This window comes from Phocoena phocoena, chromosome 8 (genome assembly GCF_963924675.1).
Source record: "Phocoena phocoena chromosome 8, mPhoPho1.1, whole genome shotgun sequence".
In the NCBI taxonomy this organism is placed as follows: domain Eukaryota; kingdom Metazoa; phylum Chordata; class Mammalia; order Artiodactyla; family Phocoenidae; genus Phocoena; species Phocoena phocoena.
In genome coordinates, this window is record NC_089226.1 from 40,445,190 (window position 1) to 40,472,587 (window position 27,398).

General features: G+C 48.4%; 1 protein-coding gene across 1 annotated transcript; it reads left to right on the forward strand.

Annotated features, from left to right (window-relative positions):
• Positions 1 to 709: 709 nt before the first annotated feature.
• On the forward strand, positions 710 to 26,031 carry VSTM5 (V-set and transmembrane domain containing 5). The gene is made up of 4 exons (XM_065883101.1): positions 710 to 800; positions 25,279 to 25,605; positions 25,717 to 25,857; positions 25,988 to 26,031. The coding sequence occupies exons 1-4, from the start codon at positions 710 to 712 to the stop codon at positions 26,029 to 26,031; spliced, it is 603 nt and encodes a 200-aa protein (XP_065739173.1).
• The last annotated feature ends 1,367 nt before the right edge of the window (positions 26,032 to 27,398 follow it).

The window sequence follows — 27,398 nt, forward strand, 5'->3', positions numbered from 1 at the left end:
TGAAAACATCTTGTATGCATGGATGAATGGAGGTGTGGATGGGGGTTGGGTAGATAGTGGATGGAAGAATGGTGGATGGTAGATGGATAGATGGGTGGGTGGATGCATGGATGGGTGGATGGATGGTGTTTAGATGGCTGGATGGTACATGGTGGATAGCTATCATCACTGTCCAGTGGCTCCACCCCGAGCAGCCTGGGGCTCCCTTGTCCTCTTCTCACCCCTCTCACCTTAGGCTGTCATTTCACCTACCTGAAAGCCTTCTCATTTCACATGGAGCCATTAGATGGTCCCTCTTGGTCCTCAGGCAACAGCTAATACCTTCCCTTCCTTCTGCCACCCAGCATCCAGCTGAATCTTGAATCAACACCAGTCAAGTGGGTGTGAACGGAAGGAGACTACTCATTTTTTGCTATTAGTTACCTCTGAGTGTGTGCATTCCAACTGCTTCCTCTCTCTCTCTCTCTCTCTCCCTCCCTCCCGCCCGTCTCCTCTCCCTTCCCTACTTCTTGGGAACTGGTTCAACCAGAGTACACCAGCTCATCTGCATCTGGCCTCACAGGACAGGCAGGAGGCAGCGGCGGAGGAGGAGCGGGCGAGCGGGCGGCCAGGAGCTGCAGCGGCTGCCACGTGAGCGCACAGCCGGGGCCGCGCCGCACCGCGCCGCCCGGGACGCCAATGCCGGGCCGGCGGCGCGCGGGGCTTGCTCATGAGGCCTCTGCCGAGCCGGAGGAGGAAGAGCCACGGCCTCTCGCTGGGAGTCTTCGCCCTCTGCTTGGCCGCTGCCCGCTGTCTGCAGAGTAAGCAAGGGCCGGACCGGGCGGGGGGCGGGGGGCGCGGGGCGAGCCACAGCTTTCCGCGGGGCTGGGCGCGGCCTGGAGCGGGGACCCGGCCCGGCGAGGATCCCCCAGGCCGGCTCCCGGGTCACTCTGGGTACGCGCCCCGCCCCGGGCGTTATCAGAGCCGGAAGGCGCCCGGAAGATAACCGGCGCGGCCCGGTGGCCGCCTCCTCTGCAGCATTTTTTATTTCTTTTTCCTGGAATAACCAGACTGCAGCCCAGGCATCCGCGACCCCCAGGGCACACGGGCCCCGCCCCCTACTGCGGGGACCCTCCCCCTCTCTTTCCCGCGCCTTCCCCGGTCCCCGGCCCTGGTCCCTGGTGCTGTAGGCCTCCCCACCTCTCAGAGGAACCCCCAGCAGACTGCCTCGAAGAGGAGGGGTTGTAGAGGTTTGGGTTGGGTGTTGGGGCCAGAATCTCTCAGGCCGGCGGTTGTCCTCACTGCTCTGCCCGGAACGGAGGGTTTGGATGGGCTGTCCCCGGAATCCCCCGGCTTGGTGAGTCTGCATGTAACGCATAGCCCCACAGACTACCATGGACCCAAACCACAGATTTGAATGCAGTTCTGCTTTCTCATTTAATCGTGATCCTTATGACCATTCTCATTTTACAGATTAGTCATCTGAAGTGTGGAGACTGACCAGTGCAGGGCCACTGGCGGTGGGAGGGTCTATAGTAAGGGGCGGTGCTTACTAAGCACGTTTGCGCTCACTGTCCCCGGGGCTTGACAACACTTCTTTCATTGAATCCTCGGAGCAACCCTATGAAAAAAGTGCCACTCTTATCCCTGTTTCACAAGTGAGGAAACTGATGCACAGCCGTCACTAGCTAGGCCGTGGTGGAGTTAGGATTTAAACCTGGGCAATCTAGCACGCTTGACCTTTACACCTCTCTAGCTAGAGCCCAGCTTTGGAGGCTGCAGATCTCAGAAACCCAAAAGGACTGGGAGGGGGGCATGTGCCTCTGGCTGTCTGTGGAGCAAGGAATAGCCAGCTAGTCCATCAGGTGGGTGGGTGTGTTTGGCCTTGCAGTGACCTTTTCTATCATTTTTCAACCCTTCAACATGTGTTTCTAATCAGGCATTCTCATGCAACATCTGTACAGCTGTCCCAGGCATTCAAGGACCAACGATTCACCACAGTGTATAATTCATTTATTCACTCACTCATTCATGGCACCCTCTGCTTCCAGGAAGCAGGCCACAGTCGTACTGGGGATACCATGGTTCACAGTCCTGTCCTCAGACGAGCAGACAAGGGTGCCGGCTTGGAGTGGCGAGTCCTGAGAGGCAGGAAGTGCCAAAGTTCTGGAAGCCCTAGAGGCTCAGGGGAATGAGGCCAAGCCTCCCAAAGGGAGCTGCACCTACCCACTGACAGATGGACAGGAGCAGCCAGGGGAAGGGGCAGAGGGAACACAGCGCGTCCTAGGTAAAGAGGGAGCACATGCAAAACCAGGAGGAAGGGTCAAAGTTTTGCAGTTCTCCATTGAATAGTGACTCCTGCAAAGCTGTAAACTCCAGGAAGACAGATTCCCAGCGCTTGTCCAGTGCCAGCCAGAGTCTACCCCTTAAGGATAGTGAGTGGGTGTGCACCTGCCTGATGGGGGCCTGTGCTTCCGGGCCAGCACTGATGATGTAGACGGGGCCTCCTCCCCCTCACTAGCTCCCTCCATTCTCTGCCTTTTCAGCCTCTGCCCAAAGCTTCCACCCAGAAAGTCAGATATTCATCATTTACACTGAAGTCTGTGTGAAATGCTCCACAAACACAAACACACAAACACCCTGCATTTGAGGCCTTTTCTCTATAAACGGGAGTGTTATGGACTGAATGTTTGTGTCCCCCTGAAATTCACATGTTGAAACCTCAGCCCCCGATGTGATGCTATTTGGAGGTGGAGCCTTTGGAAGGCAGTTTGGTTTAGAGGAAGTCATGATGGTGGGGCCTCCACGATGGGGGTAGTGTCCTTATAAGAAGAGGAAGAGACACCAGAGATCCCTCTCTCTATCTCTTTCTGCCATGTGAGGACGAAGCAAGATGGCAGCTCTCTGCAAGCCAGGAAGAGAGTCCTCCAAATCTGCCGTCACCTTGATCTTGATGTCCCAGCTTCCAGAACTATGTTGTTTAAGGCACCCAGTCTATGGTATTTTGTGATAGCAGCCCAAGCTAAGACAGAAATTGGTACCGAGAAGTAAAGTGCTGCAGTAACAAATACCCAGAAATGTGGAAGCAGCTTTGGGACTGAGTAATGGGTAGAAGCGGAGGAGTTTTGAAGTACATGCTAGAAATATAGACTCTAAGGGCTATTCTGGTCAGGTTTCAGATGGAAATGGGGAACATGTTACTGGACAATAGAGAAAAGGTGATCCTTGTTAGAAAGTGGCAAAGAACTTGGCTGAGCTGTGTTCATGTTCTAGTGTTCTGTGGAAGGTAGAGCTTGGGAGTGATGAGAAATTAGATATTTAGCTGAGGAGATATTAAGTAGTGTAGAAGGAGCAACTTGGTCCCTCCTGTCTGCTTATAGGAAAATGCAAGAAGAGAGAAATGACTTGAAGGAGGAATTCTTAAGCAAAAAGGAACTAGAACTTAAAGATGTGGAAAATTCTCAGCCTATCTGTGTTATGAAAAAAGAGAGCATGTTCAGAAGAGAAGACGTAGATTGCGGCCAAACACTGTTTGATAAGATTAGCCTGGGTGTGAACCACGGGCCTAATCAGCCACCCCAGCAGAAACAACTCAGGGTAACTGAAGGGGGTGAAGACAGAATGGAATGAGGGAAGGCTGTCAGATTTGATAGATCCTACAGGGCTGACTGTATCGCTGTTTAGCTGTGTACACTATTTTTCAGGCTAAGAAAAGAATGACTCTGAGGACAATTCAGCCAGCATCAGAGCTGTCTCCTCGGTTTAAAAAGGTGGGGGTGGGGCATTGCCTTGGTTTCAACAGGCAAGACGGAGGCCTTGCAGAGTCTCCAGGGGACATGGAAATGCCCAGCAGAGCTGCAGGGGTGAGGATGCACCCCTGTCTCAGTGGGTCCTAAAGGCAGAGCATCGAACCAAAGAGCTAACGGCATTTACCTTGCTAGGTTTGGGGCTCACTTGGGACCCGTCACTCCTTCTTACTTCTGATTTCTTCTTTTTGCAGTGGGAATGTCTATCCCATGCTTGTCCCACCACTGCATTTTGGAAGTACATAACTTACCTGGTTTCACAGGTTCACAGCTGGAGAGTAGTTTTCTTTTAAGATGAATCATACCCCAAGTCTCTGAAAGGAGTTAAGACTTTTGGAGCTGTTGGGATGGAATGAATGTATTTTGCATGCAAGAATTCATTGCATGAATTTTTGGGGGGCCAGAGGCAGGGTGTTATGGACTGAATGTTTGTGTCCCCCAGAAATTCATATGTTGAAGCCCTAACTCCCAATATAATGGTGCTTGGAGGTGGGTGGGACCTTTGGGAGGCAATTAAGTTGAGATGAGGTCATGAGGGTGGGTCTTCCATGAGGGGATTAGTGTCTTTATAATAAGAGGAAGAGACCAGCGCTCCCTCTCTACATGTGAGGATACAGCAGGAAGGCGGCCATCTGCAAGACGGGAAGAGGGTCCTCACTGAGAACTGAGTCTGTTGGCACCTTGACCTTGGACTTCGCAGCCTCCACAGCTGTGAGAAGTAAATGTCTGTTGTTTAGGCCCCCCAGTTTTTGGTATTTTGTTATAACAGCTCAAGCTGAATAAGACAGGGACTTAAAGGCATATCCCCTCTGAAAGCTGGCAGGCCTCTCGCACCTGGCCAAGGTGGAGCACTTTTCTAGGACCCTTGTTCATTTCTTTTCTCAGCTCTCAACATGGGAAGTTATCCATCAGGCCTCCTCCTCATCAGTGCGCCCGCTCATTTGGAAGCAGATGATCCAAGACTCAAGCAGGAAAGTTTGGGGTTTTTATGTTGTTGGTTTCTTCGTTTGTTTTTAATTGAAGTATAGTTGATTTACAATGTTGTGTTCATTTCTGCCGTACAGCTGATTCATATATATATATATATATACATATATATATTCTTTTTTAAATATTCTTTTCCATTCGGGTTTATCATAGGATATTGAGTATATTTCCCTCTGCTATACAGTAGGACCTATTGTTAAGTAGGAAAGTTTAGCTAATGGCCCGGGCCAAGTCAGCTTGCTTCCTGTGCTCCAACCCCAGCTTCTAAAAAGCAGCACGCTCCCCCAGCACGCACACACAGCCACACGTGTGCACACATGAATACACACACGAGTGCCCTTTAACATCCCCACCTTACCAGGGTGGAGCCAGGGATGGAGGAGCTAGCCCCACTGAGTCACTCATGGCCCAGTGCCCAGTAGCACAGAAGAGCAGCATGGGGGCTGAGCCTTGGTCTGGGGAGGGAGTTGATAGGCCAAAGCGGCCACAGCCAGATGGAGCTATGGGTTCTGGATTAGCTGGAGGTGCCATGGGAGGGGAGGGAGAGCCGGTGTTGGAGGTATCCCCTGGAGACCCTGGGGAGACACCAGGATCCATCACGCCAGGACAAGGCCCCACTGGTCACCTATACGGCCGTCCACAGTTACTAAGCAGTTATGATGTATCGGGCTCTGCACTGGCCCAGGTGAAACAAATGAGGCGTGGTCTCTCTCTGCACTGTCCTCTCTGATTTTTAGACAATGGTCTTGCATACCTATAAAGGTACCCACCCAAAAGAGTGGTGCTTGGGTGTGCTTTTAAAAATGCAATAAAAAAAAAAATGCAGTCGTGCTGTGCTTGTTACTCAGCAACTTACTTTTTACAGCAATTTATTTATTTTTGGCCATGCCACACCATTTGTGGGATCTTAGGTCCCTGACCAGGGATTGAACCCGGGCCTTTGGCAGCGAGAGCGCCAAGTCCTAACCGCTGGACCACCAGGGAATTCCCTTTTTACAGCAGTTTTTGAGCTCTGTCCATGTTGATAGCCTAGATCTTGCTCCTTCTTCTCAACTGCTATCCATATGTCATTGTATCCACATGCTACTTCTTCCTTAGCTAGCCCCCTTCTGATGGACACGTCAGCTTTTAGCCCTCCCTGGGGGGAGAACAGAGCCCTAATACAGGGTGCTGAGTGCAGTGCTATTGATATGCACACCGTATGGAGGATGAGGAAGGCCAGGGGCCACCTCCAGGCTGACAGGTACCCCCTGCATACACACCTCCTCCCCTTGGGGGTAGTGCTCAAAAAATCCCTGGGGGATTACACCGAAGCTATTGAGGGAGGGGCGGAATCAACCAGAAAGTCACCCAAATTTCTTCATTTCTGGTGTCCAAGGGAGTCCTGAGTATATTCTCTGCTGGTCTGGGAAGGGGCTGCAGTCAGGAGACTCTCCTATCTCCATTGTCCCCAGGACTTAAGGACCCCTATTTATTGCATCTGCTCTAAGACTTTTTTTTTACTTTTAATATTCCGATATATCTAAAGTCAAGATGCATGTTACAAATAAATAACTTTGCTGTAATCTCTGTCAGCCTGGACTGAAATTGAGTCCTTCCCGAGTGTCTGTTGCTTCTGTCAGTCACCGTCACCGGGAAGCATCCTCCTACCTGGGGAACGGGAATGAAGAAGGTGAGGTTGAGTCTTGAAAGATGAGTAAGGGTATACAGCAGGACAGGGTGGAGAAGAGAGTTTTAGGCATACAGCAACTGCTCAAAAACTAGGTTCAGGACTTCCCTAGTGGTGCAGTGGTTAAGAATCCACCTTCTAATGCAGGGGACACGGGTTCGAGCCCTGGTCTGGGAGGATCCCACATGCCGCGGAGCAGCTAGGCCCGTGCGCCACAGCTACTGAGCCCGTGTGCCACAACCACTGAAGCCTGTGCACCTAGAGGCTGTGCTCTGCAGCAAGAGAGCCCACCGCAGTGAGAAGCCCGTGTACCGCAACTAGAGAAAGCCCGCGCACAGCAACAAAACCCCATCCTAACCAAAAAAAAAAAAAGTAAAAAAAAAACCCCTAGGTTCATGCTTCCTCTTGGGGCCTGGCAGGGTCTGGGTGTGCTAAGTGAAGGAAGGGGGAGTGGGAGAGTAGCCTTGGTAGGCACCTACTGGAAACTTAACTGGTCCCCCACTCAGAGACCCCACTGACACTGCACCCCCGTAGCCTGTGCTCTCAAACACTGGGCTGCCTGCACCTGGGTTTTCCCTGGAACACAGTCTCAGGGTTAGAAAGTATTTACTTACCTAGCAGAAATTGGAGTGGGAGAGAGGCATCATTGGCAAGTATGAATTTGGGCAATGATTTTCTCCCGTAACTGGTTTGCTGGGCTGGGAAGGCACCAGTCAGCCCTGTGGGCAAAGGGGAAAGGACACACTGGACCGTAAAGCGAGCACAGAACATTCCTGCAGTTCACTGTGGTCCAGGGAGCACAGAGGCCTTTCCCCGGCTGAGGTACATCCCTAGGGGTAGCTCAGGCCAGTGACATGCTAATCCCAGAGGAGCCCCGCTGCTCTGGGGCTTCCTGGGGAGTCCCCAGCTGGGAAGGGGCAGGGCCTGAGGGGCTGGTTCCAGTCCCGTGCTGGCAGTAAGCCCTGTATATGGGGTCACCTTCATTCTCTGAGTGCACAGGGCCAGGAGGGTGGGCTGTTTAGTGGTTCTCAGCCAAGGCTGCACATGAGAACCTCCTGGAGGGCTTGTAAGACCTACAGATGCCCACACCCTACCCCACATGGTTACATCCGTCTCTTTGAGGGCAGGACCCAATACAAGTTAGGCTCCTGGGGCGACTTTAATGTGTGGCCAGGCAGAGAGTTCCTGGACTAGACCATTTCCATGTCCCCTCCATTCATCTTATCTTAAGGAAAGAGCTGGGCATGAACAGTGCACCTCTCTCCCATCTTCCGTTCTCAGAACACCCACCATTGTATGCAGACGAGTCTCGCTTATGCCTTATTAGTAGTTTAACCCTGACAGAGCCATGATACTCTGCCACCGGGCTTAGGTCAAGAGAGAAGGCTGCTTTGCTCTGAAGTTTGGTTTGGTTCAGTAAATGGTTCCTGAGCACCGACTGTGTCGGGAGCACCATGCCAGGAGCCAGGGGTACTCAGCACGGTCCCTGCAGTGGGGGGAATCACATGACCCAGAGGGGAGGTCAGATCCTACCCAGATGATTTGAGGTCAGATGCCCAGGGAGTACTGAGAAAAGCATTTAGCTCAGCTGAGAGTTTGAAGGAGTCTTCTCAAAGAAGAAGCCTCGAAGGCAAAGTAGGAGGAAGCCAGGTGAGCCGGGAGGAGGAAGGTTCTGAGCGACAGGAAATAATGAGCACAGACACCGCACCGTCACCTTCTCGCTCTTGGGGCCAGTAGTGGGTGACAATTCTTTAGTCAAGTCAGGTTTTTCAGCTCTGGTCAATTTCTTCATATTCAATCTGATAAGTTGTCTTAACAGTTAAAGGACTGGGGCTTGGGAAGGTCTTGGATCTTAAGTGCTGGAATATTTCCTCTGGTAGACTCTTACTCTAGTGCCAGGGGATCAGGAGGGAGATGTGGGTCCCTAGGCACCAGACACTGGCCAGGGGACCTAACGTGAGCCTTCTCTGGCTGTTTGCCCTTCTGTCGGATTGCAGTATCCCCACCCCAGGCTCACTGTGGGACTGGAGCACGTTCCTTTTGGAGGCCAATGCCCCAAAGCAGAACACCAGACCCGCTCTTCCCTCTTGCCATCAAGCAGGCCTTCTGCATACTCTGGGATGGGAGTTCAGGAGTCCTTGAACCAGAGCTTGTTATGTCAGGTAGACTGTCGATTCAGTTTGACAGCCCCAGTTTGAATGAGCCATCGTCATGTCACACACTGCTGGGGTGCTGGCGGTTCGGACCTAAGTGTGTGCTCGCCTGCTCCTTCTAGCGGGGGAGATGGGCAGTCACTCATCCAACACGAACGCAAAGCCAGCCGGGAACTGTGCTGTGGGAGCCGAGTGGGGCCTGGCAGAGGAGTGACATTTAAGATGGGCCTTTAGGAGTGAGCAGAAGGCTGAGAATGGGGATGGGTGATCTGAGCTGAGCTAGAGGGAGTAAGCCACAGTGGGGAGTGGCCCACAGTTTGGTGCAACTGGAATTGGGGGATGGCAAGGAGTCTTGGGAGATGGGGAAGGAAAAGAAGGTTGAGGCGAGACTTTTTAGGTCTTTCAGAACCAGGAGAGACCCAGCAAGATGTGTAGTTTAGAAAGATCACTAATAATAATAGCCTCTAGCCAACTGAAGAGAAGAAAAGCCAGTACCTCCCGAGTGTTTATAATTGTTAATAACAATGACAAGGCAATAATATCTGTGACTATTGAGCACCACATACTTTGTGCCAAGCACTGTAACAGCTGCTTTTCCATGCAACTTCACAGTAATCCTGCAAATAGGTATTATTAGTCCCCATTTTATTGATGGGGAAACTGAGGCTCAGAGAGGTTGAGAGACTTGCCTAAAGACATTCATTCTTTCATCAGGTGTTTATGGGAAACTCAAAGTGCCAGGCACTGTGCCAGGCCCGGGGGAGTCAATGAAGAACAAGATAGACCAGCCCCTGTGTTTATAGCTGAAAGTTGATCTGGGACGATGGAGCATTAATCAAGAGAAATTACAATGGACAGGGATAAGTTGATAGCGAGGGACAGAGAGCCATGGGAACCCAAAGCTGGGACCCCTAACCTGGTGTTGAGGGACTATGGAAGGCTTCCTGGAAGAAGTGATGTTTAAGACCTGTAGGATGAAGAGGGATTGGCCCTTTAGTCTCATTGAAGGAGGAGCTTTGTACTCTAACTGTGGTACCCAGTCACATGTGTGCCTGAATTATCTTTTGATCACTTGACACCCGTCTTCCAAGAGCCTTCAGGCATCTTGTAAAAAGAATTGTTGGGAGGTCAGCCACCTCATTTCCTCCTTCATCCTCCTGTTCCACACAGTGGAACAGCTGTTGATCCAGGGTGATCTCCTGTTCCACACAGAAGTGGAACATTTCCACAGAAGTGTCTGAGGAGCACCCCACCTCCTGGTTCCCCAGGCTGGCCACTGACTCAGGCCCGCCATAAGTCCTGCAGCCCAGATCTGCAGAGGGAAAACCCAGCAGCACCCCATCCCCCAAGCTTGGGCAGGGCCAGGCAGCCACCTTTGCCATACCTGGCTTCCTTGACATCCGAGTAGAAACACAGCAGTGACTTGACCATAGCCTGTGACCATTCAGAAAAGTGTTTGGCTTTCTAGCAAGGGTGGCTCTTGCTTAAGTCAGAAAGATTCCGGAAGGAACTCCACAGGGAGGAATTTCGGGTCACCCAATCTCTTGCCACACCTCCACAAGTGGATCACAGATTTACAAACGCTGATTCAAGTTCTGTACGTGTTACGTAATTTGGGCTGGAAGAAGGAGCGTCTTTCACTCAACACTCCAGCTCCCAGTCTCAGATCTACTGCTTCAGTCCCTGGTACAACTCCAGCTTCTGCTTACACACCCATGAGGATGGGGAGCTCACTACTTCAATAAGCAGCTCAGTGCATCTTCAAAGAATTCTCGTTCTTTGAAGAATAACCGTTCAATAATGATTGAATGGGCACCAAGTGTTAGAAACTGTGATAAGCTCCTTATATGTCTTGCCTCCCTTAAACTTCATTCTGCTGCCGGAGGTGGGCACAACCCTATTATAGTATACTTATTTCATTGGTACGGTAACAGAGAGTGAAAGAAACAAATTCACCCCACATCACACAGCTGTTATTGGCAGACCTAAACGTTGAGGATAAGTCTGCCTGACTCCAGGTCCATGAATGCATGCGTTATACACACACGCTCTCAGTTCTCTTCACCGGAACCCATCTTCTTTCAATCTTTACACACTGGTCCTCGTTCTGGCAATGATTGGGTGTCTCAAGTCTTCCCTTCTCCAAGATGAGAAGTTCTGCATCAGAGGCTCTTCCCCTGGCTGGCAGAAGTGGTATTAACTGTGCTCGGGAAGGAGAGGAGGGGCCAGCTTTCAGGGATCCTAGGAGCATCCTCAGTGCCCCCTTTGCCCAAAGTTCTAAGGGTGTTGTCCTGGGACCAGCAGCAGCATTACCTAGGAACTTGTTAGTGATGCAAACTCTGGGGCCTCACCCCAGAGCTGCTGAATGAGAGACTAGGGATGGGGCCCAGCAATTGTTTCAGTAAGCCCTCCAGGTGATTCTGATGCAACTAAACGTTGAGAACCATTGCCTTATAACATTGCGGAGAGTAGAGGAGGCAAAGGGAAATATTTAGGTCGCTCGTTCTTCCTCCCTAACCCAAAAGCATCTCTAGAAATAGGACCAGATGTAATAAAATTTGAGGGATGCCAGAAAGAGCCCATTTCCCCCAAATATATTGCTGAAAGGCTGTCACAGTGCCTCAAACATTCCTTTTACACACAATGGTCCTTCATTCCTTTGGTTTAGGCGTCGTTAAATGCCCCTAGGAAGTGGGTCTGGGCTTCAGCCGCTAACCCCTTAGTGCGGGTTCGTTCAGTGGTTTTCAGTCTTGGCTGTACGCTAGAATCATGTGGGGAATTTTAAAAATCACAGAGGCTTAAGATTCTAAACTCACAGTCCAGGGTAGGATTTTTAAAAGCTTCCCCAAATGGTCTAATATTCAAAGATTGACAATAACTAGATTAGATCAGGTGGTTCCCCTTGGTCCAGTCTGCTGGCTGGGGAGGTGGGTTTGCCGGGCCTTCTCTGCGGGGCTCTGAGAAGAGATTGGGTGGAGCTGATCAGATGCCAAAGGAGCTAATTATGGATTTGCATGTAGCGTGTGTGACTCCGGGCTGGTGCTCCATCAGTGTCAGTCCCCTTGACTTACTTTCCCAAATGCTTGTTGAATGGGGAGAGACTGGATTGAGTCTGGGTGAAAAATCAGAGAAGGGAGCTCCTGTACCCCCTGGAATTGTTCCTGGCCGTCAAGCTCTCTCACCTACATTTTTTTTTAATTGAAACTTTAACAGCCAAGCCATGATAATCCTTAATTACAAATGAGGAAATAGTGGCTCAGAGAGGGGAGGGGATTTGCGCAGTTGTTCGGCTAGGGCCTGGCGCAGCTGAAACAGTACCTGGGTCTTCAGATTCCAGGGCTTCCACAGCCGGCATCTTGCCCTCCTCTGCCACCCTCTGTCCCCACAGGCAGGTGTGCCTTCCCGGCATCTGGGGAGAAGGGCGGCGTTTCCTCTCTGCCGGCAGAAAAGGAGCTGAGGAGAACATCGGGTGAGTGTGGTGGCCCAGGAGCCACAGGGCGTTGCAAGCAGGAGACGGTGCTCAGTGGTGTCCCAGGAAGATGAGGTCATCTGCTGGGAATGAGGAGGAATTTGGAGGTCAAAGAGATTGGAGGGACATAATAACCATGGAGAAAGGAAGAGTGAATTTACGTGAACAGTACATTAAGATGGGCAGTCCGGAGGGCCCTCTCGAATGTGCACTGGAAACCGTGTGCGCTGTTGTTCCGGAGAGTGTTGGCCGTGGGATGTTCTCCTGTCCTGCTGACTGCTCAGGTCTCAGGTCTGGGCAGAGAGGAAGTGAAGAGCTGTTGATCCAGGGTGAGGGTTTTGCTAGTAGATGTGATTAAAAGACAGAGGCCACTGGAGTTTGAAGAATCTTGGCAAGAGTGTTTGGGACATGATGGGCTACGGAACCCAGGCTGGAGAGGGAGGGATGTGAGAATGATGGATTGGGAAAGGTAGAGAGAGTTGGAGTGGAAGGACTGAGGAGGCCAGTGGGAGATGTTGGACAGTAAACAGGAAGGAGAGAAGGTTGTGGTCAGAGCAGGCTGCTCTACTGGAGACTGAGGTAGAGGGAGAATCTTCTTGTAGATGTTAGGAGAATAGAATTAGGAGAATCTCCTAATGCCGGAGGAATGTAGGATGATGCCATACCTTGCAGCAGAGTTGCCAACGTGTTTGAAGAGTGAAGAGGAGACTGGGGGAACAGAGCACCCACAATGACGAGGAGGCGAGAGGGTGAAACAAACTCAAGGGAAGAGGACTTTCCTGAAGCGGGTGGAGGAGTGATGGTCTAAACCAATGGTATCCAATAGAAATATAATGTGAGCCACACATGCAAGACATGTATATAATTCTAAATTTTCTAGTGGTCACATTAAAAAAGAAATAGGCACAGTTAATTTTAATATATTTTGTTTACCCAATATGTCTAAAATATTATTTCTCCATGTATTCAATATAAAAAATTATTAATGAGATATTTTACATTCTGTTTAACATGCTAAGTACCAAGTCTTCAAAATCTGGTGTGTATTTTACATTTAGAGCACATCTCAATTCAGACTAGCTAATTTCAAGTGCTCAATAGCTGCTGTGGCTTGCAGCTACCATATGGGAAAGCCCAGGTCTAAAATATTGGCTATATTCCCTGTGCTGTACAATATATCCTTGTAGCTTATTTATTTTATATACAGTACTTTGTATCTCTTAATCCCCTACCCCTATTTTGCCCCTCCCCCTTCCCTCTCCCCACTGGTAACCACTAGTTTGTTCTCTGTATCTGTGAGTGTTTCTGTTTTGTTATATTCACTAGTTTTATTTTTTAGATTCCACTTATAAGTGATATCATACAGTATTTGTCTTTCTCTATCTGACTTATTTCACTGAGCATAATACCCTCTAAGTCCATCCATGTTGTTGCAAGTGGCAAAATTTCATTCTTTTTTAGGGTTAATATTCAATATAAACTGTGTATTTATACCACATTTTCTTTATCCATTCATCTGTTGATGGACACTTAGGTTGATTCCATATCTTGGCTATTATAAATAATGCTGCTATGAACATTGGGTGCATATATCTTTTCAAGTTAGTGTTATTGTTTTCTTTGGGTATAATATATACCCAGGAGTGGAATTTCTGGATCATATGGTAGTTCTATTTTTAGTTTTTTGAGGAACCTCCCTAGTGTTTTCCACAGTGGCTGCACCACTTGACATTCCTGCCAACAGTGTCCAACGGTTCCCTTTTCTCCACATCCTCACCAACATTTGTTATTTGTAGTTTTTGATGATGGCCATTTGACAGGTGTGAGGTGATAGCTCATTGTGGGTTTTTTAATATATATATATTTATATTTATGTATTATTGTTTCTTTTAATTAATTTATTTATCTTTGGCTGCGTTGGGTCTTCGTTGCTGCACGCAGGCTTTCTCTAGTTGTGAGTGGGGGCTCCTCTTCGTTGCAGTGCGTGGGCTTCTCATTGCAGAGGCTTCTCTTGTTGCAGAGCATGGGCTCTAGGAGCTTGGGCTTCAGTAGTTGTGGCACATGGGCTCAGTAGTTGTGGCTCATGGGCTCTAGAGCACAGGCTCAGTAGTTGTGGCACACGGGCTTAGTTGCTCCGCGGCATGTGAGAATCTTCCCAGACCAGGGCTCGAACCTGTGTCCCCTGCATTGGCAGGCGGATTCTTAACCACTGTGCCACCAGGGAAGCCCCTGTTTGCTAGTGTTTTGTTGAGGATTTTACCTCTATGTTCATCAGTGATATTGGCCTGTGTTTTCTTTTTTTGGGATATCTTTGCCTGGTTGTGGTATCAGGGTGATGCTAGCCTAGTAGATGAGTTTGGAAGAGTTCCTTCATCTGCAATTTTTTGGAATAGTTTCAGAAGGATTGGTGTTAATTCTTCTCTAAATGTGTGGTAGAACTCACCTGTGAAGCCATCTGATCCTGGAATTTTGTTTGTTGGGAGTTTTTAAAATTACTGATTCAACTTCATTACTGTTAATTACTCTGTGGATATATTTCTTCTTGCTTCAGTCCTGGGAGATTGTATGTTTCTAAGAATTTGTCCATTTCTTCTAGGTTGTCCATTTTATTGGTATAAAGTTGTTAGTAGTAATCTCTTATGAGCCTTTGTATTTCTGTAGTGTCAATTGTAAATTCTTTTTCATTTCTGACCTTATTGATTTGGGCCCTTTCTCTTTTTTTCTTGATGAGTCTATCTAATGGTTTATCAATTTTGTTTATCTTTTCAAAGAACCAGCTCTTAGTTTCATTGATTTTTTTCTATTTTTTTAAATCTCTATTTATTTCTGCTCTGATCTTCATGATTTCTTTCCTTCTAATTTTGGTTTTTTTGTTCTTCTTTTTCTAGTTCCTTTAGGTGTAAGGTTAGGTTGTTATTTGAGTTTTTTTTTTTTGTTTCCTGAGGTAAGTTTGTATTGCTATAAACTTCCCTCTTAGAACTGCCTTTGCTGCAACCCATAGATTTTGGATCACTGTGTTTTCTTTGTCTCCAGGTATTTTTTTTTATTTCTTCTTTGATTTCTTTAGTGACCCATTGGTTGTTTTGTAGCACATTGCTTAGCCTCCATGTTTTCGTGGTTTTTGCAGTGTTTTTCCCTTATAGTTGATTTCTAGTCTCATAGCATTGTAGCCAGAAAAGATGGTTGGTATGATTTCACTTTTCTTAAATTTACTGAGACTTGTTTTGTGGCCTAGCATGTGATCTATCCTGGAGAATGTTCCGTGTGCACTTAAAAAGAATGTGTATTCTGCTGCTTCGGAGTGGAATATTCTTTGTATATCTATTAAGTGCCTCTGGTCTAATGTGTCATTTAAGGCCAGTATTTCCTTATTGATTTTCTGTCTGGATGATCTGCCCATTGACGTAGTAGGGTGTTAAAGTCCCCTACTGTTATTGTGGTACTGTCAATTTATCCCTTTATGTCTGTTAATATTTGTTTTATGTATTTAGGTGCTCCTATGTTGGGTGCATATATTTCGTGATCAAATAAGTAAGTACCTGTGAAGCAAAAAGCATTGGTCCTTAACCCCAGTCCCCTGCCTGTCTCACAGGTTGAGATAGTGCCTGTGAAGTACTTTGTCAATTGTGTATATGTGAATTACTAACATTATCAAATGTGAAAAATCTGGGACTCTGACCAAATCTTGGCATTCATTTTATTTGTTGTTTTTCTTTAAGTAATTCACAAACTCACTAAAATATTCTAACTGATCAAAAGGATATAAAATGAAATGTAAAGCTTTCTTCCACCCCAGACACCCAGTCCCCTCCCCAAAGACAAGCATGGCACCTGATTTTTAGAATACCCTTTGGGAGATGTTCTGTGCATTTTATGGATAAATGTGCAGATATCTGTGTGTGTGTGTGTGTGTGTGTGTGTGTGTGTGTGCACACATATATACATATCATTAGTTTACTCAAATGGAAACAGTCTCTACACACTGTCCTGCTCTGTGCTTTTTCATTATTTTTGAGATCATCTAATATCAATGCATATAGATCTACCTCATTTTAAAAGTGCCGCTGTAGTATTCCCAAGTGTGAATATTGATAATTTATTTAACCAGTTCTGACTTAATAAGAAATATATATTTGGTCTCTGCTCCTGATTCCTGACACAGAGCTCCTAAAAACCTAGTAATTTCCAGGGTGATAGCAACGATAGGACCATCTTTTGTTATAATATTTGGTCTTAGTCCCTGGTTCCAGACACATAAGCTTCTAAGACCCATGGATTCTCTGGAGTGATGAGTGGTGGTTTTTTGGTTTTTTTGTTTTTGTTTTTTTGCAGTACGCGGGCCTCTCACTGTTGTGGCCTCTCCCGTTGAGGAGCACAGGCTCTGGACGCGCAGGCTCAGCGGCCATGGCTCACGGGCCCAGCCGCTCCGAAGCATGTGGGATCTTCCCGGGCTGGGGCACGAACCCATGTCCCATGCATCAGCAGGCGGACTCTCAACCACTGCGCCACCAGGGAAGCCCAATGAGTGTTTTTTTGATTGTTAATGATGTGACTCTTGGAAGATGAGGGTTCATTTGCAGAGAAACCATGTGATTAGAAAGTTGGAATTTTAGCCCCATCCCTGACCTCCCAGGAAGGAAGTTGGTGAGTTAATCACCAATTGCCAGTGATTTAATCATGCCTAGGTCATGGGATCTCCCCAAAAAAACCCGAACTGAAGGGAGTTGGGAGAGCTTCTGGGCTGCCGAACACATGGAGGTGTTGGGAGGGCAGTGTGGCCCAAGAGGATATGGGGGCTCCACGCTCCTTCCAACATACCTTGCCCTGTGGCATCTCTTCCATGTGGCTGTTCCTGAGTTGTATCCCTTATAATAAAGTGCTCATAGTAAGTCAAGTGCTTTCCTGAGTTCTGTGAGCTGTTCTAGCAAATTATCAAACCTGAAGAGGGTGTCATGGGAACCTCCAATTTATACCCAGTTGGTCAGAAGTATAGGAAGCCTGGACTTGTGATTGGTGTCTGAAATGGGGAGCAGTCTTGTGAGACTGAGCCCTTAACCTGTGGAGTCTGCACTAACTTCAGGTAGTAAGTGTCAGAAGTGTTCTTTGTGGAGTAAGAAACAGTTTTCGTGTACCTATGAACACATAGGTTGTCACCAGTCTTTTGCTGTGCTTCAGTGACAATATGTACACTTATAACTTTGCATCTATGTGCCCTTATGACTTGTAGGATAAGTTCCTAAAAGTAGCATTTCTGGGTCAAGAGGTATGTGCTATTTAATATTTCTATAGGTTTCAACATGTTGCCCTTCAAGCAGATTGTACCCATTTATAATCTCCACAGTAATGATTGGGTACAACTTCTGCACACTCGTGGCAACATAATGTTATCAAACTTTCTCATTGTTCCCTGATAGCAGCCAAGTCATTCAACTTTCCCAGCCTGGGTTTCACTGAGCTGTGATAAATGTGTATGACAGCTAGTACCTAACAAGTGTTACCAGTAGAAACAGTGGCTCTTGCTATTTTGGAGTGATTTTTCTGGTTGGGGTACAAGTACAGGAACCCGATGAGGGAAAGCAGCCTGCCAGCTTCCATCTAAACCTGCATCTGTCCATTTTGTTTGGGTTTGGCTGATATCTGGGTGACTTCCCAAGGCCATTATATGGCAATATGGGGGAGGGGGAGGAGCTCCCTCAGGGAGGAGCTGAGCTCTTTGGTCTCTGAGTAGTCAGGCACCAAGAGGGGGAATTACTACCTGAGCTAACAGGAGAGATTGGTACCCTGTAAATTGTATGCACATGTCAGTCGAAACCTGAAAGCCATTATTTGGGGTTTCTGTGTTGGCCCCTCATGAAGCTGTGTGTCTGAAATTCCAGGCTCGCTTGTTTCAGGAATGGCAGAAGTTAGGCAGGGACGTGGATATATTAGTTGCAGCTTAAAACCATCCCATTTCTCCTCCTAGCTATTTGACTCTCAGCAAACTTGGGGCTGGGAAAGGGGTCTTGCCAGCTCTCCCTCAGCCAGACCTGTTGCCCCCTCAACTCAATACAGATCCAACCCCTTACTTTCCTGATCTCTCCAAATGGGTAGCAGTTCAACAGGCAGGACATGCATATTTGTTTATTTTATTTATTTTATTTTTTAAAGGAATTTTGCCTTTTTTTAAAAAATTTTATTTATTTATTTATGGCTGTGTTGGGTCTTCGTTTCTCTGCGAGGGCTTTCTCTAGTTGCGGCAAGTGGGGGCCACTCCTCATCGCGGTACACGGGCCTCTCACTATCGCGGCCTCTCGTTGCGGAGCACAGGCTCCAGACGCGCAGGCCCAGTAATTGTGGCTCACGGGGCTAGTTGCTCCGTGGCATGTGGGATCTTCCCAGACCAGGGCTCGAACCCGCGCCCCCTGCATTGGCAGGTAGGTTCTCAACCACTGCGCCACCAGGGAAGCCCTGTTTATTCTTTATTCATTCTTTCATACAGGCATGTCGTGAGCACCTATGAAGTGCCAGACCTGTGCTGGACACTGGTGTTTCTGAGATGAATCGGAAACGAGTTCTCCCAGCAAAGATCTCAGAGTCTAGGGCAGATCTACCACGCACGTGTGTGCTTCCTGCTGTTCCCACCACCCCGTCTCCCCAGTCCAGACCAGAGACTGGCCCAGGTCTGGCCACACTCAGCACCTTAGGCTGTTCCCACCTGTTTGGGCTCCAGCCATGAGCTCTCCTGAAGGTGCATAGGACAAGCACATGCGGTGAGCCCAGGGCCGCGCAGGTGAGGTGTGTAGATGATAAAATCGTGAATTCTGCTGCCAGATTGCCCTTCCTGAAGCCCAGTTTAGAGCATGCCATGCTCCTACTTGAATACCATCCTAGGGCCTCACTGCCCGCGGATAATTCCTTTGGTTGATCCCCAGCCTGTGACAGATTCCTCATGGTATAGCCCATCTTTGTTTCTTACTCACCAGGTCCCAAACATGAGGATCCATCATGCTCCTCTAGGTGGGCTCATTTCTTTCTTAGCTGGGATTGCCCTTCCTCCCTTTCAAAATCTTATTCTTCAAGCCTCAGCTGTTATGATGTCTTCCCCATACCCCAGCTCCTGCAGACATCCTGGCTTATTATCGGGACAGTTGAAGAATACCCCGATTTCCATCTCTACTCAGCCACTTACTGTGACATTGCACGAACTACCTAACCTCAGTGGCTTGACCTTGCTCCTCTCTAAAATGGGTGTGATGATATACTCTTCACCAGGCCAGCGCCCACAAGCCAGTGCCCTGCCATGGAGGAAGCGTGGCGAGTGTGGGGCTGGGCTCAATCACTGGTGGGCGGTCCCCACTAAAAAGGGGATGCGGTGAGATTGCTGACCCATGGGAGATGTGTTCGGAAGCCAAAGGGTTAAGGGAAGAAGGGCTTTTGTCCTCTCTGTCTACCCAGAGCTGGCTGTCTCTACACCCCCACTGTGGAGCCCCCTTGGGTGCCTCAGGAATCAGCTGTTGTCTTAGAGTTTTCTCTTTGCTCTTCAACGTTTCTTTGAGTCTCAGATGGGGTGACCAGCTGTCCTGTTTTGCCCATGACTGTCCCGATTTTAGCACTGAAACTCTTGAATCCTGGGAAGACTCTCAGCCCTGGGCAAACCATGAGGGTTGGTCACCTGAGGCAGGTGACACACCGATGGAGAGGGATGAGCAGTGGGGACTGCAGCTCCTGGACGGGTACCTTGTGTTCAGCCCCGCTGGGCCTTACATGTGTTGTGTCACCTCATCCTCACAGCCCTCCTCCTGAGGTTATCCAGTCCTCATTCCACCGCGGAGGGAGCCGGGGCTCTCAGCAGTGAACGCGCCGTCTCTAGGTCTCGACAGCTAAGAGGTCCCCAGGGTGAACCTGTGTGGATCCTCCCACATCAGGTATCTCCACCGCACCTCACCGCACCTGGAATAACCCTTTTGTGATGTGACTCATCACTTCACCAACCTGCTCCAGTACTTCTGAATTAGGACCCCTAAACTAGGCTTTCTGACTTCTAGAAATAGGGTGCGGTCTTGCCTACGGTCTTGATAAGGATGCTGATGACAATGATGCTTGTTTCCTGGTTCTCATCTGATGATCACACTGGCTGGATAAGTGGCTTTCCAGATAAGTGAGATGAAAATGAGTTGTCCTGGGACTTCCCAGGTGACGCAGTGGTGAAGAATCTGCCTGCCAATGCAGGGGACACGGGTTCGAGCCCTGGTCGGGGAAGACCCCACATGCCGCAGAGCAACTAAGCCCGTGCGCCACAACTACTGAAGCCTGCGCACCTAGAGCCCGTGCTCCGCAACAAGAGAAGCCACCGCAATGAGAAGCCCGCGCACCGCAACAAAGAGTAGCTCTCGCTTGCCGCAACTAGAGAAAGCCCGCACAGCAACGAAGACCCAACGCAACCAAAAAAATAATAATAATAATAAATTAATTAATTTTAAAAAATGAGTTGTCTTGATTAAGGTGTATCCTCCATGGCAGGCAATATATGTCTCCCCTTTAATTGATGCTGTTGTCCCCCCAAATTGTGGTGTGAACAGTATTAACCTGTATTGTGATTTCAGGAAATATATCCTTCTTAAATAATAAATTTTTAAAAGCAGCAAAGTGCTACCTCTGTAATTTACTTGAAGGAAAAGGAGTAAGGATTACTCCTTTTAGGTTAGAGTATTAGATTCCAGCCTGTTGCTCAGTAGCTGGCTTCACCTGCCTGGTACTTTCTCTTTGATTAGTTCCCAAGGGGTGTCACCAGCTCCAGGAAATCAGGCTTTCCGGAAGCCCCTTGGTTCAGGTTCCAGTGGCTTCTGCCCTGCTAATGTCTTCAGTTACGTGACCTCTTCCTTAAAGGAAGCATCTACATCTTTCTGGGAAATTGGTAGAATTTAGTTTTTCTCTTCTCTCCACATAGAATTCAAGTAAAGATGAGAAGCAAGGTAAACTTTTAAACTTTAAACTTTGCTCACCAGATATCTTGGTCTAATCAGAACTTTAAATGATTTTTAAAACATTTTTTTTATTATCAGTTTAATCAATGTGAAAATGCAAAATGATATAAATGTATAACTTGGAAAATTTCTGGTGCCGTCCAATCTCTAACGGATAATCCCTGTTAATATAACGTATATTACTCCAACACTTTTCCATACTAAATATATACATATTAGCACATAGTTACACAAATGTAAGTAAGATCATAGCATATTGTTTTATTTTTTATTTTTTTTGTGGTATGCGGGCCTCTCACTGTTGTGGCTTCTCCCGTTGCGGAGCACAGGCTCCGGACGTGCAGGCTCAGCGGCCATGGCTCACGGGCCCAGCAGCTCCGCGGCATGTGGGATCTTCCCGGACCGGGGCACGAACCCGTGTCCCCTGCATCGGCAGGCAGACTCTCAACCACTGCGCCACCAGGGAAGCTCTATAAATTTATTTTTTAACTGAGTAACATGTCATAGACATCTTCCCTTGTCTGCACAAAGTTCATTTTTGTTCATGGCTGCCTGGCATCCATTTTACACGTAAAATCTGATTTATTGCACCAACCTCCTTGAGTAGAACATTTGAGCCAGGTCTGACTATTGGCCTAGCCACTAAGTTTCTCTTGTTCGGGAATGATTTTAGCATGAGGTGCAGGAGTGGTTACTCATTAATTCAACTTTTTAAACAGTTGACAAGCAGTTTGCCTTTAAACTCTTGGAACTGTTCATGTTCCATCTTTGCCATAGACCATTTATTCCTACTTCTATGGGTCAGGAAGAAGAGGAACTCTTTGTTCCTAAAACCTAGTTAAATGCCTGATTAATTTGTCAGATTAGGAAGAGGGTTTTCTAGTCAAAAGAAAATATAGAAGCTAACAAGGACCAGTTGGCCAGCTCCCAGCTGTGTCAGCATCTGAGAAACTTGGGCATGTTATTTTTGTTTTTCAGTTTTGCCATTTCTTGGGACAAAATAACTGAAAGGCTCAAAATGGAGGTCCCTAAGGCTATTAAAAGGGCTGCTACTCCCCCAGGAGACTAGTCTGTCAGTAACCTTGACTAACATGGTTAACACAGGATGTACATGTAATACAAATAGTTGATGATCCAGATTTGTCATTAGCTCTAAATATGGTTTTCCAAATCTTATGGTAATCATAATCCCAGCTGCACATATGTGAGGTCAGGGAAATCAGAAAATATAGATAAATAGATGATAGATCAGTAGTCACCAAGTAGAGTGGAAAAACTGTGGGTTTTGAATCAGACAGAACTGCATGCAAATCCCACCTTTGCCATTTCCTAGCCAAATGGGCATGTTGCTGACTCCTATAAAAAACAGAAGGATTTTAAAACACATAATAAATAGATAATAAAGCAACGGACACATAAAGCCTTAAGTAAATTACAGTTCTCTTTGCTATATGTGTATAAGCTTTTAGATGTGCTTAACTTTTCAAACCACCCAAGCAGCAACATTTCTATCAGATCGGCTCGCCTTCTTGCTGCTATAATTAGTCATTCACTTATTCATTCAACAAACGTTTATTGGCCAATCACTATGTGTCAGGCATTGTGCTGGGTACAGGGAACACTGAGATGAAGAAAGCACCTAATTCCTGCCCTCCAAGGGCTGACCTGGAACTTGACCTCTGTTTTCTACCTGAGAGAGAGAGAGAAAAAGCAAATGTGGCAAAATGTTAATAATTGGTGAATTTAGGAGAGGGTATATAGATGTTAATTGTACTTGGCTTTCAATCTTTCTGTGAGTTTAACATTTTTTAAAATAGGGTTGGGGAGAAAATATTTTTCTGTTACATGGCAGTTGTAATTTTTTTTTTTTTTTTTTTTTGGCTGTGACAGTTCTTAACTGCGGCATGTGGGATCTTCATTGCGGCATTCAGGATCTTTCGTTGATGCGCACAGACTTCTCTCTAGTTGTGCTGTGCAGGCTCAGCAGTTGCGGCACACGGGCTATCTAGTTGTGAAATGTGGGCTCCAGAGTGAGCGGGCTCAGTAGTTGTGGTGCACAGGCTTAGTTGCCCCATGGCATATGGGACCTTAGTTCCCCGACCAGGGATTGAACCTGTGTCCCTTGCATTGCAAGGCAGATTCTTAACCATTGGACCACCAGGGAAGTTCCGGCAGCTATAACTCTTGAAAGCCATTATTACCTGCCAGTTTTTCAGCTTGGAACCTATCGGATTATCTCCAGCCACTTAGCCGAGCCTTAGGAGAGGGATGGTAATGGGATATCCTGGGGATGGGAGAGGACAATGAGAAAAGTCTGGAAAAGTAACAGGCATGGTTACCTGGAGCCACACAGCAGGGGCCCAGGGGCAACTGGGCACCCAAAGAGTGAGGGGCTAAACAGGAAGTAGAAGTGGAAACAGAGGCATGGGCTCCAGCTTGAATCCTGCCCTATTCACTATCCAGTCTCCAGCCAGCCCTGACTGTTCTTTGTGTGGGGAGGGTGGAGGTGGAGGGGATTTGTCACATTCTGTACCCTTAACTGCCAACCACTGACCTTTGACTTGAGCATAGAGGTTAAATATCTGACCTTTGGAGTCAGCAGCCCTTGTGTGAATCTCAGCCTTTGCAGGGTCAACTTGGACAAGCTACTTAATCCTGTTGACACTGAAGTTTCTTATATCCTTGATGGAATTCTAGTGGGTTGTGTGACACTTTAATGACGTGGCGTGTGTAAAGCAGTTAGCGCAGGGCCTGTGCATGGTACCTACTTAATAAAATATTTCATGACATATATCTTAGCCAGTGGCTCTACTGGTCACCTACACACTCGTGCAGAAATCTCGGCTTGATGCCTCTTTGCCTCGCCCACTGCCACGGCTAGTTATCAGCACGTTCTGTCCTCTTTACTCCCAAATGCATCCTAAATCAGACCACCTTTCACTGTCTCCAAGGCTATGTCTCCATCTCCTATCTAGTCTCTGCGGCAGCCACCTGACTGTTCTTCCTGCCTCCACTCCGGCCCCCTCACCCCCAGATGCTCTCCACAGCGGACTTTCTCAAGCTTATTGGAGAATGTCACCTTCCCACCTAAGCCTTCCTATGGTTTCCCATCACCCTTGAGTAAAACCCACCCCTGACTCTCACGTCATGACCCAAGTCCTGCCTAGCTCTCCAGCCTTGTCTCCTGAACTCGCCCCATGGCTCCCTGCATCCCGCGTTTTGGCCTTCTTTCTGTCCCTCAGACATACCAGGTCACTCTCACCTCACTCTCTGTAGTTGTTCCCTCTGCCTGAAATGTGTGTCTTCGCGTGGCTACCTCCTCGACCTCCCTGTCGTTTGGGTCCCAGTTCATTTCCTCAGCAAGGTCCTCTCTGACCATCCTGTCTCATGTTGTGTACCACCTCCATCCCCACCCGCCACTAGTACCCTATTTTATTATCTTTAAAGCACTTGTTATCAAAAATGATCTCATGTGTTTATTTAACCCTTGTGTGTCTCCCTTATACAATGGAAGCTCTAGGGAATAGTGAATAGTAATCTTGTGTTTTGTTCACTGTCCTAGCTTGGGCTGCCATAACAAAATACCACAAACTGGGGGCCTTAAGCAACAGAAATTTATTTTCGCACAGTTTGGAGGCTGGAAAGTCCAAGATCAAGGTTCTGGCAGGGTTTGGTTTCCGAGGAGAACTCTCTTCCTGGCTTGTAGACAGCTGCTTTCTCTCTGTGACCTCAAATGGTCCTTTCTCCATATGAGTCCATGGAGAGAGAATGAGAGAGAGAGAGAGAGACTTTTCTTATGAAGACACCAATCCAGGGGACTTCCCTGGCTGTCCAGTGGTTAAGACTCCACGCTTCCAATGAAGGGGACTCAGGTTCGATCCCTGGTCAGGGAACTAAGATCCCACATGCCATTCGGCACGGCAAGAAAAAAAAAAAAAAGACATCCAACTGGAGCAGGGCCCTATCCTTATGACCTCATTTAACCCTAATTACTTCCTTAGAGACCCCATCTCCAAATACAGCCACACTGGGGGGTTAGGGCTTCAACATAGAAATTGTGGGGGGGGGGGGGCGGATACAAACATTCAGTCCATGACATTCACCATTGTAGCATCAGCATTGGAACCTAGAAGAGAGCCTGGCATGTAATAGGCACTCAATAAATGCGTGCTAAATAAATGAATGCGTTATAGAAGTTCACTTCACTGTGAGTCCATATGAGTGGCGCCAAGTCTAGCACTCCATCCCGCAGGTCAGGGGGTGTCCCTGTACATTCCCCAGGCAGCCATCAATGCCACGGTGGAAGAGGACATCCTGCTCTCGGTTGCATACTCCTGCCACGGCATCCCCACTATCGAATGGAAGTATACGTCCAACTGGGGAGTGCAGAAGATCGTGGAGTGGAAGCCGGGGACTCAGGCCAACATCTCCCAAAGCCACAAGGACAGGGTCTGCACCTTCGACAACGGCTCCATCCAGCTCTTCAGTGTGGGTGTGAGGGATTCCGGCTACTACGTCATCACGGTGACCGAGCGCCTGGGGAGCAGTCAGTTTGGCACCATCGTCCTGCACGTGTCGGGTAAGACACCCCCAGGGGCCCCGGCGCCTCTCAGAACTGTGAGTGTGCGGAGGCCGACTTCATGATATTAAAAGAGACGTTATCTCCCCCTCCCCTCCCCCCGCCCCGTAGAGATCCTCTATGAAGACCTCCACTTTGTCGCTGTCTTCCTTGCTCTTCTCGCTGCCGTGGCTGCAGTGTTAATCAGCCTTATGTGGGTTTGTAATAAGTGTGCGTATAAATTCCAGAGGAAGAGGAGACACAAGCTCAAAGGTAATTCTCCGGGCCTTGTGATAATCCATTCATGGCTTGGATGGCCAAAAGTGGCCCTTGTCATCTTGTTCTCACCAAGAAACCACCCCCGGCCGATTGGCAACTCATGGATGTGTCTTTTGCTTTGCAGAAAGCACAACGGAGGAGATCGAGCTGCAAGATGTGGAGTGTTAGCCAAGGCTGGGCCCAGTTACATTCCTACCTCAAGAGGAAAACGTTATCTCCCAATGAAAGGAGCAAACACGGCCAGTCCACCCCGAGTCTCTTGTGCCACACACTGGTTCCTGATGGGACAGCTGGATGTTGGCAAGGTTGACTGCCTGAGCTGGACTCTGGATTGGACGAAGGCAGTTCCAGTGGCGTGGAGTTCAAAGAGGAGAGGGGTGGAGGCTCTGAGCCAGAGCTGTGCTTGGCTGCGGCTCCCGGGCCATGTGGACGCATCAGCGGTGGCCCCGTGCAGGCCCTGGCTGCTTCCTCACTACGCTCTGCTCTGGCAGGGGGATGGCCATTGGAGGAGTCCCCGTACCAGAGGCCAGAGTACTTCCGGATCACGTGTGCAGCCAGCACCAGAACAAGCTCTCTGTGCTCCGGTCTTCTCTGCCTGTGGCCTCCTCCAGTCCGCTGCTGTGGGAGCTATTGTGAGAGCTGAGGCATTAGAGCACCTGCTCAGAGCAGGGGAAGGACCCCCCCCCCCCAACTCCGTGGCCTGGAGCTTTAGGGAGAAGAGCTTAATTTGTTCCACAGGGACCAGCACTGGGAACAAGGAATAGGGAGAAGATTATCTTTCTCGTTCTCTCTTACTCCAATGTTAATTAGATTTTCCCCTTCTACGGCCCCAGCGTAGGCCAGCGTGAGGAACAGTTCATCTCCACCATGGGCAGAGTCTGGCTTCCAAATGGCCCCCTGACAAGCTGGGCGACACTACCTGTGTGAAGGCTGGGCCTGCACGGTGGGAGGGACAACTGGAAAGTCAGCGTGGGCTTCGAATCTGTCCCCCTCAGCCACTCCCACTTCCTGTCAAGTCAGAGCCTTGCTTGCTGCCAACTGGGCTGAGGGACACTTGACCCTCACCTACCTCACCCTCAGCGTATCAAGTGAGGCCCACAGTAGCACAGAGCACTCCGAGCAATGGAAGGAAAGCATGAGGAAACTTCCAGAGCCTCGAAAGCCATAAGCACTATGCTGGATCCTGGAAAATGTAAACTACCCTGGGGTATTGGGGCTCCAAGTGAAAGTGGGGACTGGAGCACAGCCGGCCCTGGCCGTTATTCTCTGAAGTTTTTGGCCACCGCGTTTGCCTGAGTTTCTCCATCCCAGCTTCCTTTCGGCAAGCTCTAAAGCAGGCATGAATTTATCTGCCATTCTCTTTTCCCTCTCCAACATTCTTAGCTACAGATCAAAGGTACCATCCCGATTATTGGTGGAATTTGAGCTTACTAGCTGTGTCCCCAGCCCTCAGCTGCAAATTTACCCACACAAACATGAAGGAGAGCTAGAACATTCTCTTCTCCCTCTCTTCAAGTCCCCAGTGTCCACATCTT